A 21497-nucleotide genomic window follows, 5' to 3' on the forward strand; every position below is an offset into this window, starting at 1 on the left:
GGATGGATGGAAGATTGAATCGTGACCAACAGCACCCTCTTGTGCCGAAGAGCGGGAACTGTGTTGCTAAGCAACAAGACAACACAGAGTGGAAGGTGGCCAAAGTTCTGTGTTGGAATCATGAAGAATTGTAAGGAATAATTGCAGTAAACTGCTAAACTGGAAACATGTCGTCAGTAGTCCAACATGGGCGACGGAGAGGATCCAGTAAAAGTGGTGAGTTGATAAACTTTTTTTTTTAGATTTACAATTTCACAAGTTCTAATAGACACGGAACAATATATATTTAATTGACATCAATATACACAACCATATGAATTTAATTTTCAGTAAGCTACTTGTTTTGCTTCTTTGAAATTCAGCACATATGTCTTACCTTTTCTGGATACATGAATAAACTGCAATCCATCCACCCAACCATCCATCTTCTTCCGCTTATCTGAGGTCGGGTCGCGGGGGAAAGCAGCCTAAGCAGGGAAGCCCAGACTTTACTCTCTCCAACCACTTGGTCCAGCTCTTCCTGAGAATCCCGAGGTGTTCCCAGGCCAGCCGGGAGACATAGTCTTCCCAACAGGTCCTGGGTCTTCCCCGTGGCCTCCTACCGGTCGGATGTGCCCTAATCACCTCCCTAGGGAGGCGTTCGGGCGGAATCCTGACCAGATGCCTGAACCACCTCATCTGGCTCCTCTCCATGTGGAGGAGCAGCGGCTTTACTTTGAGTTCCCCCCAGATGGCAGAGCTTCTCACCCTATCTTTAAGGGAGAGCCTTGGCCCTGAAGGAAACTTATTTTGGCCGCATGTACCTGTGATATTGTCCTTTTGGTCATAACCCAAAGCACATGACCATAGGTGAGGATGGGAACGTAGATCGACCGGTAAATTGAGAGCTTTGCCTCCCTCAGGAGGTGTTTAGGGCACGTCCAACTGGTAAGAGGCGACGGGGAAGACCCAGGAAGCGTTGAGAAGACTATGTCTTCCGGCTGGCCTGGGAACGCCTCGGGATCCCCCGGGAGGAGCTAGACGACGTGGCTGGGGAGAGGGAAGTCTAGGCTGCCCCCGCGACCCGACCTCGGATAAGCGGAAGAAGATGGATGGTTGGGTTGCCTTCCGGCTCAGCTCCTTCTTTACCACAACGGATCGATACAGCGTCTGCCTTCCTGAAGACGCCGCACCGATCCGTCTGTCGATCTCACAATCCACTCTTCCCTCACACGTGAACAAGACTTCTAGGTACTTAAACTCCTCCCCAAACCAGAGATGGCATCCCACCCTTTTCTGGGCAAGAACCATGTACTCGGACTTGGAGGTGCTGATTCTCATTCCGGTCACTTCACACTCGGCTGCGAACCGATCCAGTGAGAGCTGAAGCTCCTGGCCAGATGAAACAATTGGGACCACATCATCTGCAAAAAAGCAGAGACCTAATCCTGCAGCCACCAAACCGGATCCCTTCAACGCCTTGACTGCACCTAGAAATTGTGTCCATAAAAATTATAAACAGAATTAGTGACAAAGGACAGCCTTGGCACAGTCCAACCCTCACTTACTGCCGGCAATGCAGACCAAGCTCTGACACTGATCGTACAGGGAGCGGACCGCCTCAATCAGACAGTCGGATACCCCATACTCTCCCGAGGGGCCCCGTTAAACGCCTTCTCCAAGTCCACAAAGCACATGTAGACTGGTTGGGCAAACTCCCATGCACCCTCAGGGACCCTGCCGAGAGTACAGAGCTGGTCCACGGTTCCACAACCAGGACGAAAACCACACTGTTCCTCCTTAATCCAAGGTTCGACTAGCCAGCGTAGCCTCCTCTCCAGTACACCTAAATAAACCTAACTAGGAAGGCTGTGGAACTGTAAAAGGAAAAAGAATATAAATCAATCAATCAATGTTTATTTATATAGCCCCAAATCACAAATGTCTCAAAGGACTGCACAAATCATTACGACTACAACATCCTCGGAAGAACCCACAAAAGGGCAAGGAAAACTCACACCCAGTGGGCAGGGAGAATTCACATCCAGTGGGACGCCAGTGACAATGCTGACTATGAGAAACCTTGGAGAGGACCTCAGATGTGGGCAACCCTCCCCCTCTAGGGGACCGAAAGCAATGGATGTCGAGCGGGTCTAACATGATACTGTGAAAGTTCAATCCATAGTGGCTCCAAGACAGCAGCGAGAGTCCCATCCACAGGAAACCATCTCAAGCGGATCAGCAGCGTAGAGATGTCCCCAACCGATACAGGCGAGCGGTCCATCCTGGGTCCCGACGAGCGGTCCATTCTGGGTCTCGACTCTGGACAGCCAGTACTTCATCCATGGTCATCGGACAGGACCCCCTCCACAAGGGAGGGGGGGGCATAGGAGAAAGAAAAGAAGCGGCAGATCAACTGGTCTAAAAAGGAGGTCTATTTAAAGGCTAGAGTATACAGATGAGTTTTAAGGTGAGACTTAAATGCTTCTACTGAGGTAGCATCTCGAACTGGAGGGCATTCCAGAGTACTGGAGCCCGAACGGAAAACGCTCTATAGCCCGCAGACTTTTTTTGAGCTCTAGGAATCACTAATAAGCCGGAGTCTTTTGAACGCAGATTTCTTGCCGGGACATACGGTACAATATATGCATAACATTACAATATTTTGCTGCAAGTACTGAAATGTGCATTAAAAATGATGGCGATTGTTGGATGTTTGCAATCACAAATAAACAGATGTTTGTTGATTTATTAACTCCAGCAGAAGACACCGTTCAGCCTCCAGAACTCCATCAGATCACCGTTTTAAGCAGAGCAGACTGGCTAAGGATCCAGGACCAGATGAACCGTGTGGACAAGGAGAAGGAGCGCCTGATGGAGGTCAAAAAGCAAAGAGAGGTTCTCCACCAGAAATCCAAAGAGATGGCCAAACTGTGGCCCAACACCCTCGCTGTAAGTCCACTGTGCTTGCCAACATCCAACAACAAGGTCACAAACACTCTGGTGTGTTTCTTCAAGTGTCAAAGGCAGAAGAAGCTGGAAGCAAAGAAGATCCGTGACCAGATGGAGGAGGACAAGAGGAAACTGATAGATAAGGAAGAGGCCAAATACAGAGAGGAAATGCGCAGAGAGGCCCTTGAAAAGGCAAAGAGGCAGCTGTACTACCAGACAGAGCGAGTGACAGGACTTCACGTTAGTATGACACATTTCTTTTTGGACAGTTACTTTAAGACATGGGTGTCAAACTCTGGCCCGCGGGCCAAATTTGGCCCGCCGTGTAATTTCATTTGGCCCTTGAGGCAATAATTAATAAAAAATAGAGCTGGCCCGCCGGTATTCAACGCTAATTTTCATACTTGCCAACCCTCCTGGTTTTCCAGGAGAATCCCGAATTTCAGTGCCCCCCCCCCCCCCGAAAATCAACCATTCTCCCGTAATTCCACCTGGTCAACAATATTGGGGGCGTGCCTTAAAGGTACTGCTTTTAGCATCCTCTACAACCTGTCGTCAGGTCCGCTTTTCCTCCATACAAACAGCGTGCCGGCCCAGTCACGTAATATATGCGGTTTCTACCCACACACAAGTGTATTTAAGGCATACTTGGTCAACAGCCATACAGGTCACACTGAGGGTGGCCGTATAAACAACTTTAACACTGTTACACCACACTGTGAACCCACACCAAACAAGAATGACAAACAGATTTTGGGAGAACATCCATACCGTAGCACAACAGAACAAATACCCAGAACCCCTTGCAGCACAAACTCTTCCGGGACGCTACAATATACACCCCCGCTACCAACAAAACTTGATTTTGCATGTCACTATAAAGTTATATAATCCTTGCTTGTTCAATATTCAATGCAAAACTTGTTTGGGTCCCTATTAAAATGTTAAGTTGTTCAACTTTGGCCTGCGGCTTTGTTCAGTTTAGAATTTTGGCCCACTCTGTATTTGAGTTTGACACCCCTGCTTTAAGACCTCAGGGATTGTGCGAGTTTTGAAACATGCTTAAACAAGACCTAAATAATTCAAGGGGCTGGTTTATACTGTATGCAGTATTTCCAGATACTACGCATGTACAGTTTATGAGCGTCAGAGAAATGTGACTAAATGGAGTTTCCCCCAAAAGTAAAGACATCCTTCACATTTTCAGCATACTGTACATCTTAATGTGACAGAAACCATTCAACAGAAATTTCTTGCTCCCTCATTTTCATAGGGCTGTTTTTCAACAAAAATGATAGCCAAAAATAGGTCCAGGGTTTTGTAGTTGGTCTCTGCTATGAATAAACACTGGAATCACGCCATGTCACTCAGTATGCGCTTTTCCTCTTTTTAAGACTGGCTACAAAGTAAGTCATCACGGGGCCAGGCTAAGTTGCAAGTTGTAGCTTACTGCTGTGTAGTAGCGGATTCTCGACAGTCTCGTGCGATTATAACATGTAAACAAAGTCGTATGCACCCATGATCGAAGAGTTCCTGAATGGTCTATGCGAACTTGTCTTCACTAAAGGTAAAAGTGACTTAAATGTTAATTTGCATCTTTTGTTGTTATTTGTATGTATTTGTTCTATATTGAAAGAGACTTTAGGAGACAATAGTGCTATACACAAACTACTGTGAAGTACATCCATCCCTTTTCTACCGCTTATTCCCTTTGGGGTCGCGCTGGTGCTTGTCTCAGCTACACTCGGGCGGAAGGCAGGGTACACCTTGGACAAGTCGCCACCTCATCGCAGGGCCAACACAGCTAGACAGACAACATTCACACTCACATTCGCACACTAGGGACCATTTGGTGTTGCCAATCAACCTATCCCCAGGTGTATGTCTTTGGAAGTCGGAGGAAGCCGGAGTACCCGGAGGGAACCCACGCATTCACGGGGAGGACTGTGAAGTACAGTACAAGCCATAAGTTTGGACACACCTTCTCATTCACAACACAACTGATGGTTTCAACCCCATTGATAAAGCAATAAATTCCACTAAGCATCCCTGATAAGGCACACCTGTGAAGTGAAAACCATTTCAGGTGACTACCTCTTGAAGCTCATGGAGAGAATGCCAAGAGTGTGCAAAGCAGTAATCAGAACAAAGGGTGGTTATTTTGAAGAAACTCAAATACAAAACATGTTTTCAGTTGTTCCATCTTATTTTCCACGTGTTCATTCTTAGTTTAGTAAATAGTCATGAAAATAACGAAAAATGCATTGGATGAGAAGGTGCATCCAAACGTTTGGCCTGAGCTGTATATCCAAGTTTCATTTCTACAGTGTTGTCCCATAATTTAAAAAAATTAATGCGTTATTGTGAGGAATTACTCATTTTTTTTTAGCTCCTTTATGAGGCGATATCATGAAAAAAAATGAATTGCTAAGTCGGCTGGGGACAAGAAAGAACTGCATTTGAGTGTGAATGCAAAAAACAGTTCTACACTATTCCAGAATTTGATTGCGCCAAAGATGATACAATTTGAAAATCGAGCCACCTTTTGGGGAAAAACCTGCGCTGCACAGGAATATATCATTTCCATCAGTTTATTGCCACATCAATTTGATCTTGGGCATATCATCAAAGAGTGCAGACTATCATTCCTGCTCTTGCCAATAGTGATTTGTACTTCAGATTATTAGGTGGAGCTCCATCTGTTGGATGTGGTTGTTCACTACCACCCCTCTTGGCCCCAATGCATGTGGGCCATTACAGTGGGAATACATTATTGATTCCAAAGTTACTTTGGTGTATACTTAGGCCAGTGGTTCTTAACCTTGTTGGAGGTACTGAACCCCACCAGGTTCATATGCGCATTCGCCGAACTCTTCATTAGTAAAAAATTAAATGTTTAGTTTTTTTCAAATTCAAGACAGTTATATGTTTTTGGTAACACTTTAATACGGGGAACATATTCTAGGTAACAAAGACCTAATGTTGTCATGATCTGTGGTCTGGATTATGTTTTTATTTTTTTGTTAGTTTTTGGACTCTTTTAGTTCCTGTTTGCGCTCCCTTGTTTTATTTGGTTACCATGCAGACTTATAATTTTCACCTGCCTCTGGTGTTCGCACCGCGCACCCGTTTCTAATCAAGAAACTGTCTTTGCCAGTCAGTCGGCCTGGTGTCATTGTTTTTTTTCATGCTAAACCACAGTTCGTGTTGCTCGATTCATGCCGTGTCCACGTAAGTCTTGTTTATTTCTCGCCACCGTTTTGTGTTTGTTTGAAGCCATAATTTATGTTTGTTTCATGCCACAGTTTTGTGTTTGTTCCCCGCCATAGTTTGTTTGTTTACCTCATGCCCTGCCAAGATTTATTGAGTTAATAAATATGTTCCTACCTGCAAGCCTTGTCCGGAATAGTCCGTTTGCATCCCGGGAGAACAAACCTCGCAGTAAGCTCCAAATCCCCCGTCATGACAGAATGATCATAAGTCGGCATGGTAACCAAACAAAACAAGGGAGCGCAAACAGGAACTAAAAGAGTCCAAAAACTAACAAAAATGATTAAAACCATAATCCAGACCATAGATCATGTCAAATTTAGAGTTATTTGGACACTAGGGAAACATATTCTAAGTAATAAAGACTTAATTCAGAGTTATTTGGTTAGGGTCAAGGTTAGATGGTTAGGGTTATAATAAGGTCATGCCGAATAAGGCATTAATAAGTACTTAATAATGACTAGTTAAGAGCCAATATGTTACTAATTTTCATGTTAATAAGCAACTAATTAATGGTGAATATGTTCCCCATACAAAAGTGTTACCATGTTTTTTTTACTGGTGCACAAAATGAACCGTGCATGAACATCACCTTCTTCAAACAACAAAACCAACAGTGCATTAAATCATAAGAAATTACACATTTGCAAATCAGTCAGCTGTTGCCGTATCCGTAATACGCCGGTAGGGAGAAGTCTGTATTTACACGATGAGTCGGGTGTGTTTTGACCTCCGCCTAACCCCTGAGGCCGACTCACCGAACCCCTAGGGTTCGATCGAACCCAGGTTAAGAACCACTGACTTAGGCTTTTTATGGAATTGGTTGTAAGTATTTGCATATTGCTGACAAAGCAACACAATCAGATCACAACTGTGTGCCTTTCATTAGTGTTTGATCATTTAGAGTCATGCTGGGTTTTGTCCTCTATTCTTCTTGCAGCGTGCACTCTTGCTAACAGAAGTTCTGAAGGAAAGAGAGGCCCAAATGGAGCTAAAGCAAAGAAGAACACGTGCTTCCAAAGAGATGGACAAAGAATATGTGGCGATGATGAAGGCCAGAGATGCTGATGATTATAAAAGAGAGCAGGAGAAAGTACAACGGAAAAGATTGGAAAGGCAGGCTGTTGCGGAGAACCTAAAGAAGCAGTGGGTTTTAACATGGAACTTAATGCCTAGCAGCCTTCAACACGACTGGAAATGGATTAAACACTATTCAATGTCTTGCAGGATTGAGGAAAATCAGTTGGCAAAAGAGCGGCAGAAGCTCGAGACCAAAAAGGATGGCGAAGAAATCCAACGCCATCAAGAGCTTTATCAGTGGGAGATGAAGATGGAGGAGGAGACGCAAGCCAAGCAGAAGAGTGACTTCAAGCAAACTCAGCTGGTAGGAAGGCCAGCGAGCACATTGACAACCAATCATTCTGCTCCATGTGTGACCTGCAAATGTACATTTTCAGGAGTACCTCAATCAAAGGGACATCTCAAAAGTGGAAGATATGGAAAAAATGGAGGCAGAAGAGGCCCAAAGAAAACTTTTCTTGTCTGCAAAGGAGAAAATGGTGAAGTTGAGGAGAGAAAAAGAAAAGGAGTTGCTCAAGTAAGAACCAGTAAGTGGTGTTGATCTACATCGAGGACCCTCCATGTAGATCAACAACACCCGATTCAAAATGTATGTTTTTAAGGCTTCCCCCCACTGCTTGTGTGCCACTTTTAGGGCCATGCTTATCACAAAAAAAATGTAGAAACACCACGATAAGTGAAGAGAACATCTTGAAAAATCAATGGACTGCCCCAACAGGCAGATATAGATGACCAAGGGATTGAGAGATCAATAAACACAAATAGCTTGGGCTGTCACAATATAAGCCAGGGCCACATGCGGCCTGTTAAGGTTTTCAATCTGGCCCGCCGGACATTCCTAAATCATTGTATTAGATGTTTAAGATGTAAAGTGTAGCTGCCATTAATGATGTGCACTCATCTTTTCTTATGACCGTAAGTCTTCAACTTTACGAAGTCTTTCCATGCTTGGTATCTACATCATATTCTAGTTACTATGCTCATCTAATTAGTTACTATGCTCATCTAAGTCACAGGAGCTCAAACGAGTCACAAAGCAGTGTGGGTGGGGAGCGTTTCCACAGAGTGTTTCTAGAACCTGAAATGTGGCTGTCGTGGACAGATGCGGAAGGAGGTTTTTACAACAAAGTTCTAAAGTGTAGTGATATATCAGATCATAGGTGGGATTTTTTTTTTACCATGTACTTTCATATTTCGCTGTTTGTTGCATTTTGGTTGCGTTTCAATTGATTGTAAAATATGTCGATCAAGAGGGAGTGAGGTTCATATGTTGTCAATATTCAATGTTTTTATCTTTCATAGTTAATATTGTAAATACCACATATATATGTATACATACATAGATAGATATACCAAGCCCCAGACACATTTTTTCTCTCAAAATTTGCCCAACCGAGTCAAAATAATAGCCCAGGCCTGGGATACTGTATGAAATGCTGTACTAATGATCTAACAAAAAAAACAGGGACATGTGTGATGCATAATTGGCTTATGTGTTAAATGTGAAACATTTGACAGGGCCTGTGATTGACAGGTGTCCACCGGTAGGAACTAGGACGTTACCGTACATATTCTAATAAGGTTTTCCAGGTGGTTGTGAGATACAACGGTGACTCACGCGCTTTGTAGCCAAGGATTTTGCAGAAAAAAAAGCAGGACACATCTTCTCTTGGTTCTCGTCAGCACTTGTGCAGCAACAGCAGCAGAAGCATTGAGACTACAGAGTCAAAGTAAAATATTTGTTTTTATCCTTTTTGGCTCAGAGAAGTCCAGAATCGCAGAGAGAAGATCATGGACAAACTGAGAGTGGCTCAGCAGGAGCAGACGGATCAGAAGGAGCAGAAAGTGGCCGAGGCTGCCGCGAGGCAGGATTCAAAGAGGATGCAGCATAAGTGGGAGGAGGATGAGAAACGGGCAGCAATGATGAAGTCAATTACATCACATAGGGAACACATGGTAGCAAGTGTTGAACAGCTTTGAGAAAAGCCAAATGTCTCGACTGTCACACAAGTTGTGTTCCAACAGGTCCAAGAAATGGAGCAACATTACCTAATGAGAAAGGAGGAGGAAAGACAATCGCTGGAGGCAAAGAAAAAAGAGGACAGAATGTTCTCTGAGGAACAGAAACTGAAAATGAACAACATCCGGCAGGATCTTCAAAAGTTAAAAGACTTCAATGCAAGCCAGATGGTAAATTATTACAACTGTCATTATTATTCCGATTGGTACGACACTGCATCTGGAAAGTATTCATAGCGCTTCACTTTTTGGGTGTTACAAACCTTTTCCAAAATGGAATAAATTCATTTTTGCCCTCAAAATGTGAAAAAGGTTTCTAAAAATTAAAGTAAATGTATTAAAAATAAAAACTAAGCTATCACGTGGACTTTGCTGATGTGCCTTTGGCATCAATTACAGCCTCAAGTCTTATTGAAATATCTGCCACAAGCTTGGCACACTTACCTTTTGACAGTTTTACCCAATCCTCTTTGCTGCACCTCTAAAGTGTAATCAGGTTGGTCATTTTTCAGATTTTAAAGTCATTTACAGAATTGTCCTGAAGCCAATCCTTTGATATCTTGGCTGTGTGCTAAAGATCGTTGTCCTGCTGAAAGAAGCACTGTCGGCCTAGTCTGAGTTCAAGAGGACTCTGGTGCAGGTTATCATCGAGGATGTCTCCATCCTTTGCTGCATTCATCTTTGCCTCTATCCTGAGTAGTCTCCCAGTTCCTGCCACTGTAAAACATCCCCACAGCAGGATGCTGCCACCACCATGCTTTATTGTAGGAATAGTATTGGCCTGGTGAAGAGCAGCGCTTGGTTTCCTCCAAACATGCTTGGCATTCACGCCAAAGAGTTCAATCTTCTCATTAGGCCCAATAATGTTCCTCATGGTCAGACAGTCTTTCAAGTGCAATACGGAAAACCTTTAGCATCTGGCCTCTCTACAATACCGGCCTGCTTGGTGGAACCCTGCGGAGATGGTTGTCCTTGAAGGTTCTCCTTTTTCCACAGAGGAATGCTGTAGCTGACAGTGCGATCATCGTGTTCTTGGTTATCTCCTTGAATAGGGGACTTCTCCTCCGAGTACTCAGTTTAGATGGCGTTCCAACTCTAGGAAGAGACGTGGTAGTTCCAAACTTCTTCCATCTACAGATGATGAAAGCCACTCTGCTCATTGGGATCTTCAAGGCAGCAGATCATTTTTTTGTACCCTTTCCCAGATTTGTGCCTTGATAAAACCTGTCACAGGGGTTTACAGACTATTCCTTTGACTCAAATGTGGGACCTTATATATAAACAGGTGTGCGCTTTCCCAAAACAAGTCCAACCAACTAAATTTACCATAGGTGGACTTCAATTAGGCTGTAGGAACATCAAGGGTGACCAGTTGAAACAGGATGCCTCTGACCTCACTTTTGAGCCTCGTGGCAAAAGCGGTGAATGAGGTGTAGAAAAATACACATCAATTTTGGAATTAATCGCGATTGTTGTTTGTAACAATTCCTAATCGATTCAAAAAAGTCAAGAGTGGTCAAAAATTCAACCAGAAGCTTGTAGATGGCTACCAAAGGACATGTAAGCAAATATTAACATTTCTGTGTGTATAATTTTGAGCCAGCACATTTGGTCAAATTTTCAGTAGAGCCATAATAAATTCATAAAAGAAGCAAACTTAATGAATGTTTTTTGTGACCAACAAGTATGTGCTCCAATCACTACATCACAAAAAAATAAGAGTTGTAGAAATGATTGGAAACTCAAGACTTCCATGACATGATGTTCTTTACAAGTGTATGTACACTTTTGACCACCACTGTACATATTTTTTAAAATTTAATCTTCATTTTCCAGCCAGGCAAATCATATTGTTGGTGTAGATGCCCATATTTGCTGTACAGTTACGTATGTAATACAAACATGTATCAAAGCTGTTTGTGTATTTTACGGAGGAATGTAGTTAGTCACAGAACTGGCACCTAATGTTATTATAAAAGTATTAATTCTGAATCGAGAATCGATTCTAAATCGTATCATTACCTTCCAGAATCATATCGAATCATGTGGGGCCCAAAGATTCACAGCACTACTGTTAATACTTTTCAGTAAGATTGCAAAAAAAAAAAAAAAACCCAAAACACTTTCACATTGTTACTATGGTATTACAATGTGGGAAAAGTGAAGCGCTCTGAATACTTTCTGGATGCACTGTAGATGTCAATTAAAGAAAAATAGAACTTTACTTGCAAGTATGGATTTATCTTTAACCTGCATATGAAGAATTAAAATTAACTGCTTCCTTTAAAATGCAGGTAGAAAAACAGGCCAGGCAGCATCAATTAAGGAAAGCAGAACACAAATTTGAAGCAGAGAACCTACAGCTCCTTGCCGAAGAAGAAGAAGTGTTTAAGAAGTACTCATTGGAGGTGGTCCAAGCAGCAGCTGATGCACGGCGCAAAGTCCTTCCACTTTACAAGGCCATGAGGGATGGGGCCGCATGCGGTCCCAGTTTTACCCAGGCTAGACCTCGCTACCTTGTTCAGGATATGAGTGGAGCTGAACTGCCTAAATACGTCTCAGACAGCACCTGGAACGTCAAGAAAATCCATGATGTTGTAAATATTGAAGAAGCAAAGAAAAGACTTGGGTTTACATGGTGACATAGGACCTTGTGATATCCTTTTTATCCAAGCTGCAAGCAAGAAATTCATTTTCTTTAAAGATGTGAATTACTGGAATTCAATAATTATCAGTGTGTAATTATTATAAATACATATATATGTGTGTAATTGTGCTAGTAATTGCTGGAGATCTCACAATTGTGTTTTTTAATACCTTTTTAAAAGGAGAAGGGAGCTCCTAAAACAGCTTGTACAATAAAGACAATTCCAACAAGATTTCATGTTGTACTTGCAGCATTAGTTTTTTTTCCATTTCAAAACACACAAGGGGCATCACTCGGCTGACAACAAGACGAACTGGCAAGAGATCATTAAAAAGATTAAAACCTCTAGATCATACATAACCGTACAACAAAATTTTATCAATTCTCATATCCGGCGGCCTCAAAACGATGTTAAATAACAATGAAATCAGTATAAAAACATATTTTGCTGGTTGCGGCAAAAAAAAAAAAAAACTAAGCAAAATCCGAACTGTAGTCATACTGTTTAAAAGAGCAGCCTCAAAGTGTTACCTTATAGGGGTGCTGGTTTTCAGTCCTCTATAGTACACTTTAGCTTACCCTCCGTCTACCACCCACTCGTTGCTTCGGCTCAGGGCTGCAACTAAGCCTAAGATCTACATTTTCAGCTTTTAAAGTTGTATTTTTATTACATGGGTTTCTTATTCTTTCCATTTTCTCAGTAGACAAATTCAGGTTTATTAACAGGAGCAAAGCTCACAAGATTGGTCTGTAGTTTCTGCTGCTTCAGTCCAGATCCTCCCGTTTTCAAGCATTGCATTCATACAGTGCAGCCTCTTGTGTATTGTTCAGCAATTTAAGGTTGCCAGAAGGTATGGATGAACTGAGGAGGTGTGTGAGGAATGTCAGCAGTTAGGTTGACAAACAGCTGCATGCTGAATGCGCACCGAGCATTAGATAACAGATCTCAGTGGCTATCAGAGCTGGAACTAGAGCTTGAGCGATTCTTCGTGCGGTCATTCTTGCCTTTAGTGTTGCCTCTTTTCCTGTCTTTGGAGGTGCTTTTGGATCTTCTCCGTTTGGAATCTGAGCTCTTGCGGCGCTTGCGTCTATTGTCTCTATCGCTGTCAGAGCTGCTGCTGCTCCTGCTGCTACTACTGCTGCTCCTTCTTCTTCTCCTCCTCTGGCTGTCTTTACGAAGCATTGAGCGATCTTTGCTCCGCCCTCTCCTACTGCTCTTGCTTCTAGAGCGCCTGCTCTTATGCAAATCTCTGGTCTTGCTTCGGTCTGGACTTTTCCCACGCTCCCTACTCCGGGATCTCCGTCTTTTGTCTTCCTTTTCATCGGTATGTCTTCTATGTGTGCTCCTACTGCTTTCCCTGCCCCTCGCTCTGTCTTTTTCTTGTTTTTCCTCTTTGTCCTTGGAAGTGGCACGTCCACCCTTCTCTCGGTTTCTGCTGCTGGATCTGTGTACATCCTTTGCATTTCTGTCTTTGCTTGGGGACTTGGTCCTTGTTTTCTCACCATTGCTTGTTTTTGAATCCGCTTTCTGCTTATCATTAGACTCTTTCTCTTTAATTTTTTCCTTGCTCTGATCAGATTCAGACAGCTTTTCTTTCTTAGTCACACTTCGATCTTTGCTCTTCGAGCGATCTTTTTTGTCGCTACTTTTATGCCTGTGACTCTTTTCTTTACTTTTTGATCTCCTCTTTTCTCTGCTTTTTGACCTCTTACTTTTACTGTGGCTTTTAGATCTGGCTCTTTTCCTGTCCTTCTGCTTGCTTTTCTTTTCACCCTTTCCCACAGAGTCTTCCCTGCTTTTGGATCGCTGAGACCGAGCTTTCTTGTCTTTTTTACCCTCGTGTGCGTATTCCAGCTTGGTACCAGATGATTGCCGTTCTTTCCTCTGTGAATTAGTGGCCTCGTCCTTCTCCTCGCTCATGTCACCTCTGGAAAGAAAAGGATGAGATTGTCATTTACAGAACATTTCAACCAACTATTTATTTAGGCAACTTAGCAGGAACCAATCATGTTTTTCAAGGACGTTAGAAAGTGTTTCCATTTCGAGTGAAAGAAAATCGAATGAGAGCTGACAGCTTGACATTAAAGGGAAACTGCACTTTTTCCAATCTATGTAAGACAGGCACATGTCTTTTTTCATCATCACATATATCGTTTTGTTTATACAATAACTAGTAAATAAAGGCAAGCAAAACTCTGCTTACACTGTAGTAGCCTATCGGATTCGTTCTATCCTGCCTATAGAGCACTAGAAAAACATCCAAACACGTCCATCAATGTTTTACAGTTGTGATCAAAATTATTCAACCCCCACACAATTTTGGTGTTTTAGCAAGTTGGACATTTATTCCGTGTTTTGTTTATAGTCATATCAAATAAAGATGTGTCAAATAGACAAATGCAATTTAAATTGTAACACTGTATTTTACAAAATACCAAAAAAGGACATTTTTCTTAATATCTCATTGACAAAATGATTCAACCCCCTAGTTCCATGCATCTTTAGTACTTAGTAGAACAGTAATGACATCCTTCAAAGGTGATACACAAGCTTCTTGCAACCATCTACAGTATTTTAGCCCATTCCTCTTGGACAAAGGCCTCCAGTTCATTCATATTCTCGGGCTTGCGTGCTGCAACTGCCTTCTTCAAGTCCCACCACAGCTTTTCTATAGGATTTAGGTCTAGCCACTGTGAAGGCCACTCCAGTCTTCCGGCCCTTATTCTGCCACCACTCTGATGTTGATTTGGAGGTATGCTTGGGATCCTTGTCCTGTTGGAAGGTCCAACGTCTCCCAAGCCTCAGCTTCCTCACTGACTTCATGACATTTGCAGCTAATATATCCTGCTAGGAAATAGAATTCATAATGCCTTGAACGCGCTGGAGATTCCCGGTACCTGAGGCAGAGAAACAGCCCCAGAGCATGATTGACCCCCCACCATGCTTAACAGTAGGAAAGGTGTTCTTCTGTTTGTAAGTTTCATTTTTTCTCCTCCAGACATAACGTTGATTCATAGGCCGAAAGAGTTCCAGTTTTGTCTCATCACTCCATAGAACTGTTTCCCAAAACCTTTGGGGTTTGTCCAGATGATTTTTGGCATACTATAGTCTATTTTCTTGTGCCTGGTAGTCAGAAGTGGGGTGCGCCTGGGAGTTCTGGCATTGATGCCATTTCGTAGTGCGCGCATTATTGTCTGGGACGAAACCTGCGTTCCCCCCTCTGCAATGTCCTGTTGTAGTTCCTCAGCTGTTACCCGGGGGTTTTTCACCACTGTACGCTTCAAATACCGGACAGCAGATGCACACAGCATCCTCTTTCTACCACGCCCAGGTAGTGTTTCCACTGTGCCTTTAGCTTTAAACTTGCGAATTATGCTCCCAACTGTGTCTGTTGGAATGTGTAATGTCATTGCTATTTTCTTATATCTATATCCTTTCTTATGAAGAGAAATTACCTCCTCTCTTGACTTCTTTGACCACTCCCTGGACTTCACCATGTTGCAAATACACCATTGACCATCCACAAGAAGCTGAGCGTCACAGTCTTTTTCAATCAGTTTAATTGTTGCTCGTTATGCTTCTAATCACATCTACAGGTGTTTTCAACACCTGATTGAAAAGACCTTATTCAAATTCTGTTCTTAAGAGTTATGATCTTCAAGGGGTTGAATCATTTTGTCAATAAGATATTAAGAGAAATGACACTTTGGTATGTTACAAAATCTAATGTTGTAATTCAAGTTGCATTTGTCTATTTAATGCATCATTATTTGATATGACTATAAACAAAATAGCCCTGCGATGAGGTAGCGACTTGTCCAGGGTGTACCCTGCCTTCCACCCGATTGTAGCTGAGATAGGCGCCAGCGCCCCCCGCGAACCCAAAAGGGAATAAGCGGTAGAAAATGGATGGATGGATATAAGCAAAATACGGAATAAATGTCCAACTTGCTAAAACACCAAAATTGTGTGGGTGTTGAATAATTTTTATCACAACTGTATATACACGCTGTAAGTATTTATGTAATGTAGTAACAGGCACATTCATAATAACATTTAATATTTACGTATTTTGATCATTTAAAGCAGGGGTGTCAAACTGTGGGCTGGACTGGTAAATTCACAGCACTTATGATAACTTAAAAATAAAGACAACTTCAGATTGTTTTCTTTGTTAAAAATTACAAAAAACACAATCTGAAAACATACACATCATAATTTAGTTGTTTTTTTACTCTTACGTGTTGCTGTTGATAGTATTGTATCTTCATTTGTCCTGATTTATCATTTCTGAATAAATAATGTGATAATATTCACCAGTCAAACAGGTGGAATTGCGTCTGGTAAAGTTTTAAAATGCTCCCATTGGTGTTAATTTTTAATATATCCTAATTAATAAATAGTAATATGAAAATCAAATTACAGGATGTTATTAATGTAATTTACTCATTTTCCTCAACTGATGTACTAACATCATGTGGTTTATTCTGTACATAGTGTATGTAGCATCATCTACAACAAAACTTGTGATTTTAGACTCAGTTAATTAATCGCACATGACATTAGAAGGGGACACATATTATTTCAGCATATTTATGTGCGCCCAAATAATGTGCCCTTCTATCTTAAGCGGGTACATAACTCCGCCCCTTCTGAAATCATGCGCGCTCTTGTGGCTAAGGAATACAAAGAATTGCCATTGTGACATTCTAGTTGTGTCATCTAAGACATTTCCCTGACCGTGGAGAGGAAAGGTCCGTTTCGCGATACATTTGTCATCTAGGAGGGTTACTAAAAAAAAATTTGGCCTAAAACTTTGTGAGAGCCCGAAATCCAAGATGGCCACCATGTAAATTAACTTTTGAATGGTTTGACCTACAATGATGCACAATACATGAGTCAGAGCTTATTTTGGTCAATAAATACATATTTGATGGTTATGTAATGAAATTACCTATTTTTGATCTTCAAATCCAAGATGACTGCCAGTTCTGAGCTCACAATTTTGTTTTTAATTGTTATTTCTTTAAATTGGCCTTCATATTAGGCTCTAATGAAAGCTCTACTCAGGATGAATTGAGTTATGAACACAGGGGATAGGTGGGTATCTTCCACCAAAGTCCATCTATCTTTGAAAATCAGAGCTATGAATGCCTCCGTGTGTTTTTGGCCACAAGTGGAAGGTTGTCTGACTGTGCTTTGTTGGACCTCTCATCTTAGACCTGTCCGGTTTGGTAAAACCTGCTCGGAGTTGCTACAATAATGACAAAGCCATGAACAAAACGAGGATTTGTATCGAGACCTTGGAAAGATGGAGACGATTGAGAAGATTTTTTCATCTGACACCAAACTTGCCTATTTCCTCCTTGGAAGGTAAGTCAGACATTTACGTTTATTTATTACTTGTAACAAATGGAAATGGACATTTGGTATGTAAACTATACTGTCCAATACAGTCTATGATCACGTCTAACAAAGCTAGTATGTTTGTGCAATGAATGCTTTTAGCATGCGAGTCCGGTCAATGACACATCGACATGAAGGCTAACGGGGAAATATATGCTCTTTAGCCCAGGGGTCACCAACGCGGTGCCCGCGGGACACCAGGTAGCCCGTAAGGACCAGATGAGTCGCCCGCTGGCCTGTTCTAAAAATAGCTCATATAGCAGCACTTACCAGTGAGCTGCCTCTATTTCTTGAATTTTTATTTATTTACTAGCAAGCTGGTCTCGCTTTGCTCGACATTTTTAATTCTATGAGAAACAAAACTCAAATAGAATTTGAAAATCCAAGAAAATATTTTAAAGACTTGGTCTTCACTTGTTTAAATAAATTAATTTATTTGTTTTACTTTGCATTTTATAACTTTTAGAAAGACAATTTTAGCGAAAAAATAGAACCTTAAAAATTATTTTAGGATTTTTAAACACATATAGCTTTTACCTTTTCATTTTCTTCCTCTTCTTTCCTGACAATTTAAATCAATGTTCAAGTTTACAAGAATACATTTTAATTTAATTCTTCATTTTAGCTTCTGTTTTTTCAACAAAAAATATTTGTGAAATATTTCTTCAAACTTATGATCCATCCATCCATCCATTTTCTACCGCTTATTCCCTTTCGGGGTTGCGGGGGGCGCTGGCGCCTATCTCAGCTACAATCGGGCGGAAGGCAGGGTACACCCTGGACAAGTCGCCACCTCATCGTAGGGCCAACACAGATAGACAGACAACATTCACACTCACATTCACACACTAGGGCCAATTTAGTGTTGCCAATCAACCTATCCCCAGGTGCATGTCTTTGGAAGTGGGAGGAAGCCGGAGTACCCGGAGGGAACCCACGCATTCACGGGGAGAACATGCAAACTCCACACAGAAAGATCCCGAGCCTGGATTTGAACCCAGGACTGCAGGAACTTCGTATTGTGAGGCAGACGCACTAACACCTGTGCCACCGTGAAGCCCTAAAACTTATGATGATTAAAATAAATAAAAAATATTCTGGCAAATCTACAAAATCTGTAGAATCAAATTTAAATCTTATTTCAAAGTCTTTTGAATTTCTTTAACATTTTTTGTTCTGGAAAATCTAGAAGAAATAATGATTTGTCTTTGTTAGAAATATAGCTTGGTCCAATTTGTTATATATTCTAACAAAGTGCAGATTGGATTTTAACCTATTTAAAACATGTCATCAAAATTCTAAAACTAATCTTAATCAGGAAAAATTACTAATGATGTTCCGTAAATTTTTTTTTTTTTTTTCAAAAAGATTCGAATTAGTTCGTTTTTCTCTTTTTTTTCGGTTGAATTTTAAAGAGTCGAAATTGAAGATAAACTATGTTTCAAAATTTAATTTTTTTCCTGTTTTTTCCTCTTTTAAACTGTTCAATTAAGTGTTTTTTTCATCATTAATTCTCTACAAAAAACCTTCCGTAAAAGGGAAAAAAATGTACGACGGAATGACGGACAGAAATACCCATTCTGATATACATATATATATATACATATACATATATATATATATATATATATATGTATATATATATATATATATACATATATATATCAAAATGGGTATTTCTGTCCGTCATTCGTCGTACATTTTATTTATTTATATATATATTAAAGGTAAATTGAGCAAATTGGCTATTTCTGGCAATGTATTTAAGTGTGTATCAAACTGGTAGCCCTTCACATTAATCAGTACCCAAAAAGTACCTCTTGGTGTCAAAAAGGTTAGTGACCCCTGCTTTAAGCCTATGTCGGTGTATTCCGACCGAAAGGGCAAAATATATTTTTGACAAATAAAGCCTACATTTCGATGTGTATTCCAACTGAAAGGGCAAAATACATTTGGGACAAATAAAACCTATGTGGATATGGCTAGTGTCAGTCCCTATTTCGTTCTCAATATGCTGAGGAAATGGGTTCCAAAATTAGCACGGCTAATTGCGGTTTCTGGCACATGGTTAATGTGCATCAGGTAGATAAGGGGTGGTATTTGATTGGCACAATATAATGCATTACATGTAATTATTTTCTACTTTTTGTATTGAAATGGTAATAGGCTATATGATTTATGCGTAACAGTGGTTGGCTCATAGAATTGCACTCTGCACTGAAAGATGGTGATGTGCATACATGGAAGAGACTGCAGTACATCAGGTTGGTTGCAACATGGAGTTATGCTGAACAAAATGTGGCGGTAATTTTATTGTTAGGCTTGGCTTTCCATCAAAGGAGGCCTATGGGATATATAATATGTTATTGTATATAATAGTGATCAAAAGCTTACATACACTTGTAAAGAATATGATGTCATGGCTGTCTTGAGTTTCCAATCATTTCTACAACTCTTATTTTTTAGTAAAAAAGTGATTGGAGTATATACTTGTCTATACATACAGCAATGTTAATAATTGGTTACATGTCCCTTGGCAAGTTTCACTGCTATAAGGCGCTTTTGGTAGCCATCCACAAGCTTCGGCTGGAATTCTTGACCACTTCTACTGACTAAATTGGTGCAGTTCAGCTAAATTTCTTGGTTTTCTGACATGGACTTGTTTCTTCAGCACTGTCTACACGTTTAAATCAGGATTTTGGGAAAGGCCATTCTAAAACCTTTATTACGGCCTGATTTAGCCATTCATTTACCATTTTTGACTTGTGTTTGGAGTCATTGTCCTCTTGGAACACCCAACTGCGCCCAAGACCCAAACTCTGGGCTGATGATTTTAGGTTGTCCTTTTTCATTGTCCAATTTACTTTCTGTAAAGCCCCAATTCTATTGGCAGCAAAACAGGCCCAGAGCATGATACTACCACCACAATTGTTTGACGTTAGAATTGGTGGTCCTGGGATTAAAGGCCTCAACTTTTCTCCTCCAAACATATTGCTGGATATCGTGGCCAAAAAGATCTTTTTTTTTTTCATCTGACGACAAAACTTTCCTCCACAAGGTCTTATCTTTGTCCATGTGATCAGCAGCAAACTTTAGACAAGCCTTAAGGTGTGGCTTCTGGAGCAAGGGCTTCGTTCTTGCATGGTAGCATCTCACGATGCTTGACTGTGGACACTGACATCTGTGTTGCAGCAGCTTCCAATTCACTGCAGACCTGCTTTTTTGTTAACTCTTGATCATCCTGACCAATTTTTTCTCAGCAGCAGGTAATAGCTTGCATTTTCTTCCTGATCATGGCATTGACAAAACTGTGCCATGCACTTTATACTTACAAACAATTGTCTGCACAGTTGCTCTTGGGACCTTAAGCTGCTTTGAAATGGTTCCAAGTGACTTTCCTGACTTGTTCAAGTCAATGATTAGTTTTTTCAGATCTGTGCTGAGTTCCTTTGACTTTCCCATTGTCGTGTTTGTAACAGAGTCTAATGACTGCATCACATGAGCCCTTTTTAAATGGGCTCAGAGAAGTCAACAACCATAATCACACACATGAAGTTAAGAGGCCATGCCATGAAGCTAATTTGATTTGATTGTTACTTTTCTACATCACCAAAATGCATAATGTATGTTACTGTATGTATACTTTTGACCCAGCAGATTCGCTCCCATTTTCAGTTAACCCATAATAAATTCATGTTCTTTGAGTGCAATAAAACATATGTTTATTGTATTTTCTGTTAAATGTAAGCATATAAAGCCATTTTTTGTAGTTCCCTTTATTTTGAAAAGTATTGATATACATTTTGATACCTGTACTAAATTATTGGTGTCTGGACAACCCTACTACGTACAGAGTGTTTTTAGTGAAATTGTGTCATTTAGGACATTTCTAAAATTATTGCTCCTGTTTTCTTCTGTACTACTAAATTATTTCATTTAGTAGTATTTTATATAACATTCTGACTTAGGCTAGAAAGACAACATAGTTTATCTTTTGCATTCACACTAAAAAAAGTTCCACAGCACCGACTTGATTCCATTTAATTCAAATAAAAAGCTTATTTATGACATAGATTAGATCTGTACACAGGATATTATAACCGATTCAAACTGCATGCATAATTATGCTAATTATTTGCAGAT

The 21497-nt window shown here is 40.9% G+C and overlaps 2 protein-coding genes across 3 annotated transcripts in view; one reads left to right on the forward strand and one right to left on the reverse strand.

The window, feature by feature from the left end:
* On the forward strand, positions 1–12169 carry cfap210 (cilia and flagella associated protein 210). The gene is made up of 10 exons (XM_061880070.1): positions 1–220; positions 1474–1478; positions 2741–2931; positions 2998–3171; positions 7142–7347; positions 7429–7585; positions 7659–7798; positions 9045–9237; positions 9307–9471; positions 11595–12169. The coding sequence occupies exons 1-10, from the start codon at positions 168–170 to the stop codon at positions 11940–11942; spliced, it is 1632 nt and encodes a 543-aa protein (XP_061736054.1). The 5' UTR covers positions 1–167; the 3' UTR covers positions 11943–12169.
* ppig (peptidylprolyl isomerase G (cyclophilin G)) overlaps positions 12096–21497 on the reverse strand; it is an 18081-nt gene continuing 8679 nt past the window's right edge. For both annotated transcript variants that reach the window (XM_061880068.1, XM_061880067.1), the window contains exon 13: positions 12096–13875. In XM_061880068.1, coding sequence (XP_061736052.1) covers positions 12894–13875 — 982 coding nt within the window. In that variant the 3' untranslated portion in view covers positions 12096–12893. The remainder of the gene's footprint in view (positions 13876–21497) is intronic.

This window comes from Nerophis ophidion, linkage group LG19 (genome assembly GCF_033978795.1).
Source record: "Nerophis ophidion isolate RoL-2023_Sa linkage group LG19, RoL_Noph_v1.0, whole genome shotgun sequence".
Lineage (NCBI taxonomy): Eukaryota > Metazoa > Chordata > Actinopteri > Syngnathiformes > Syngnathidae > Nerophis > Nerophis ophidion.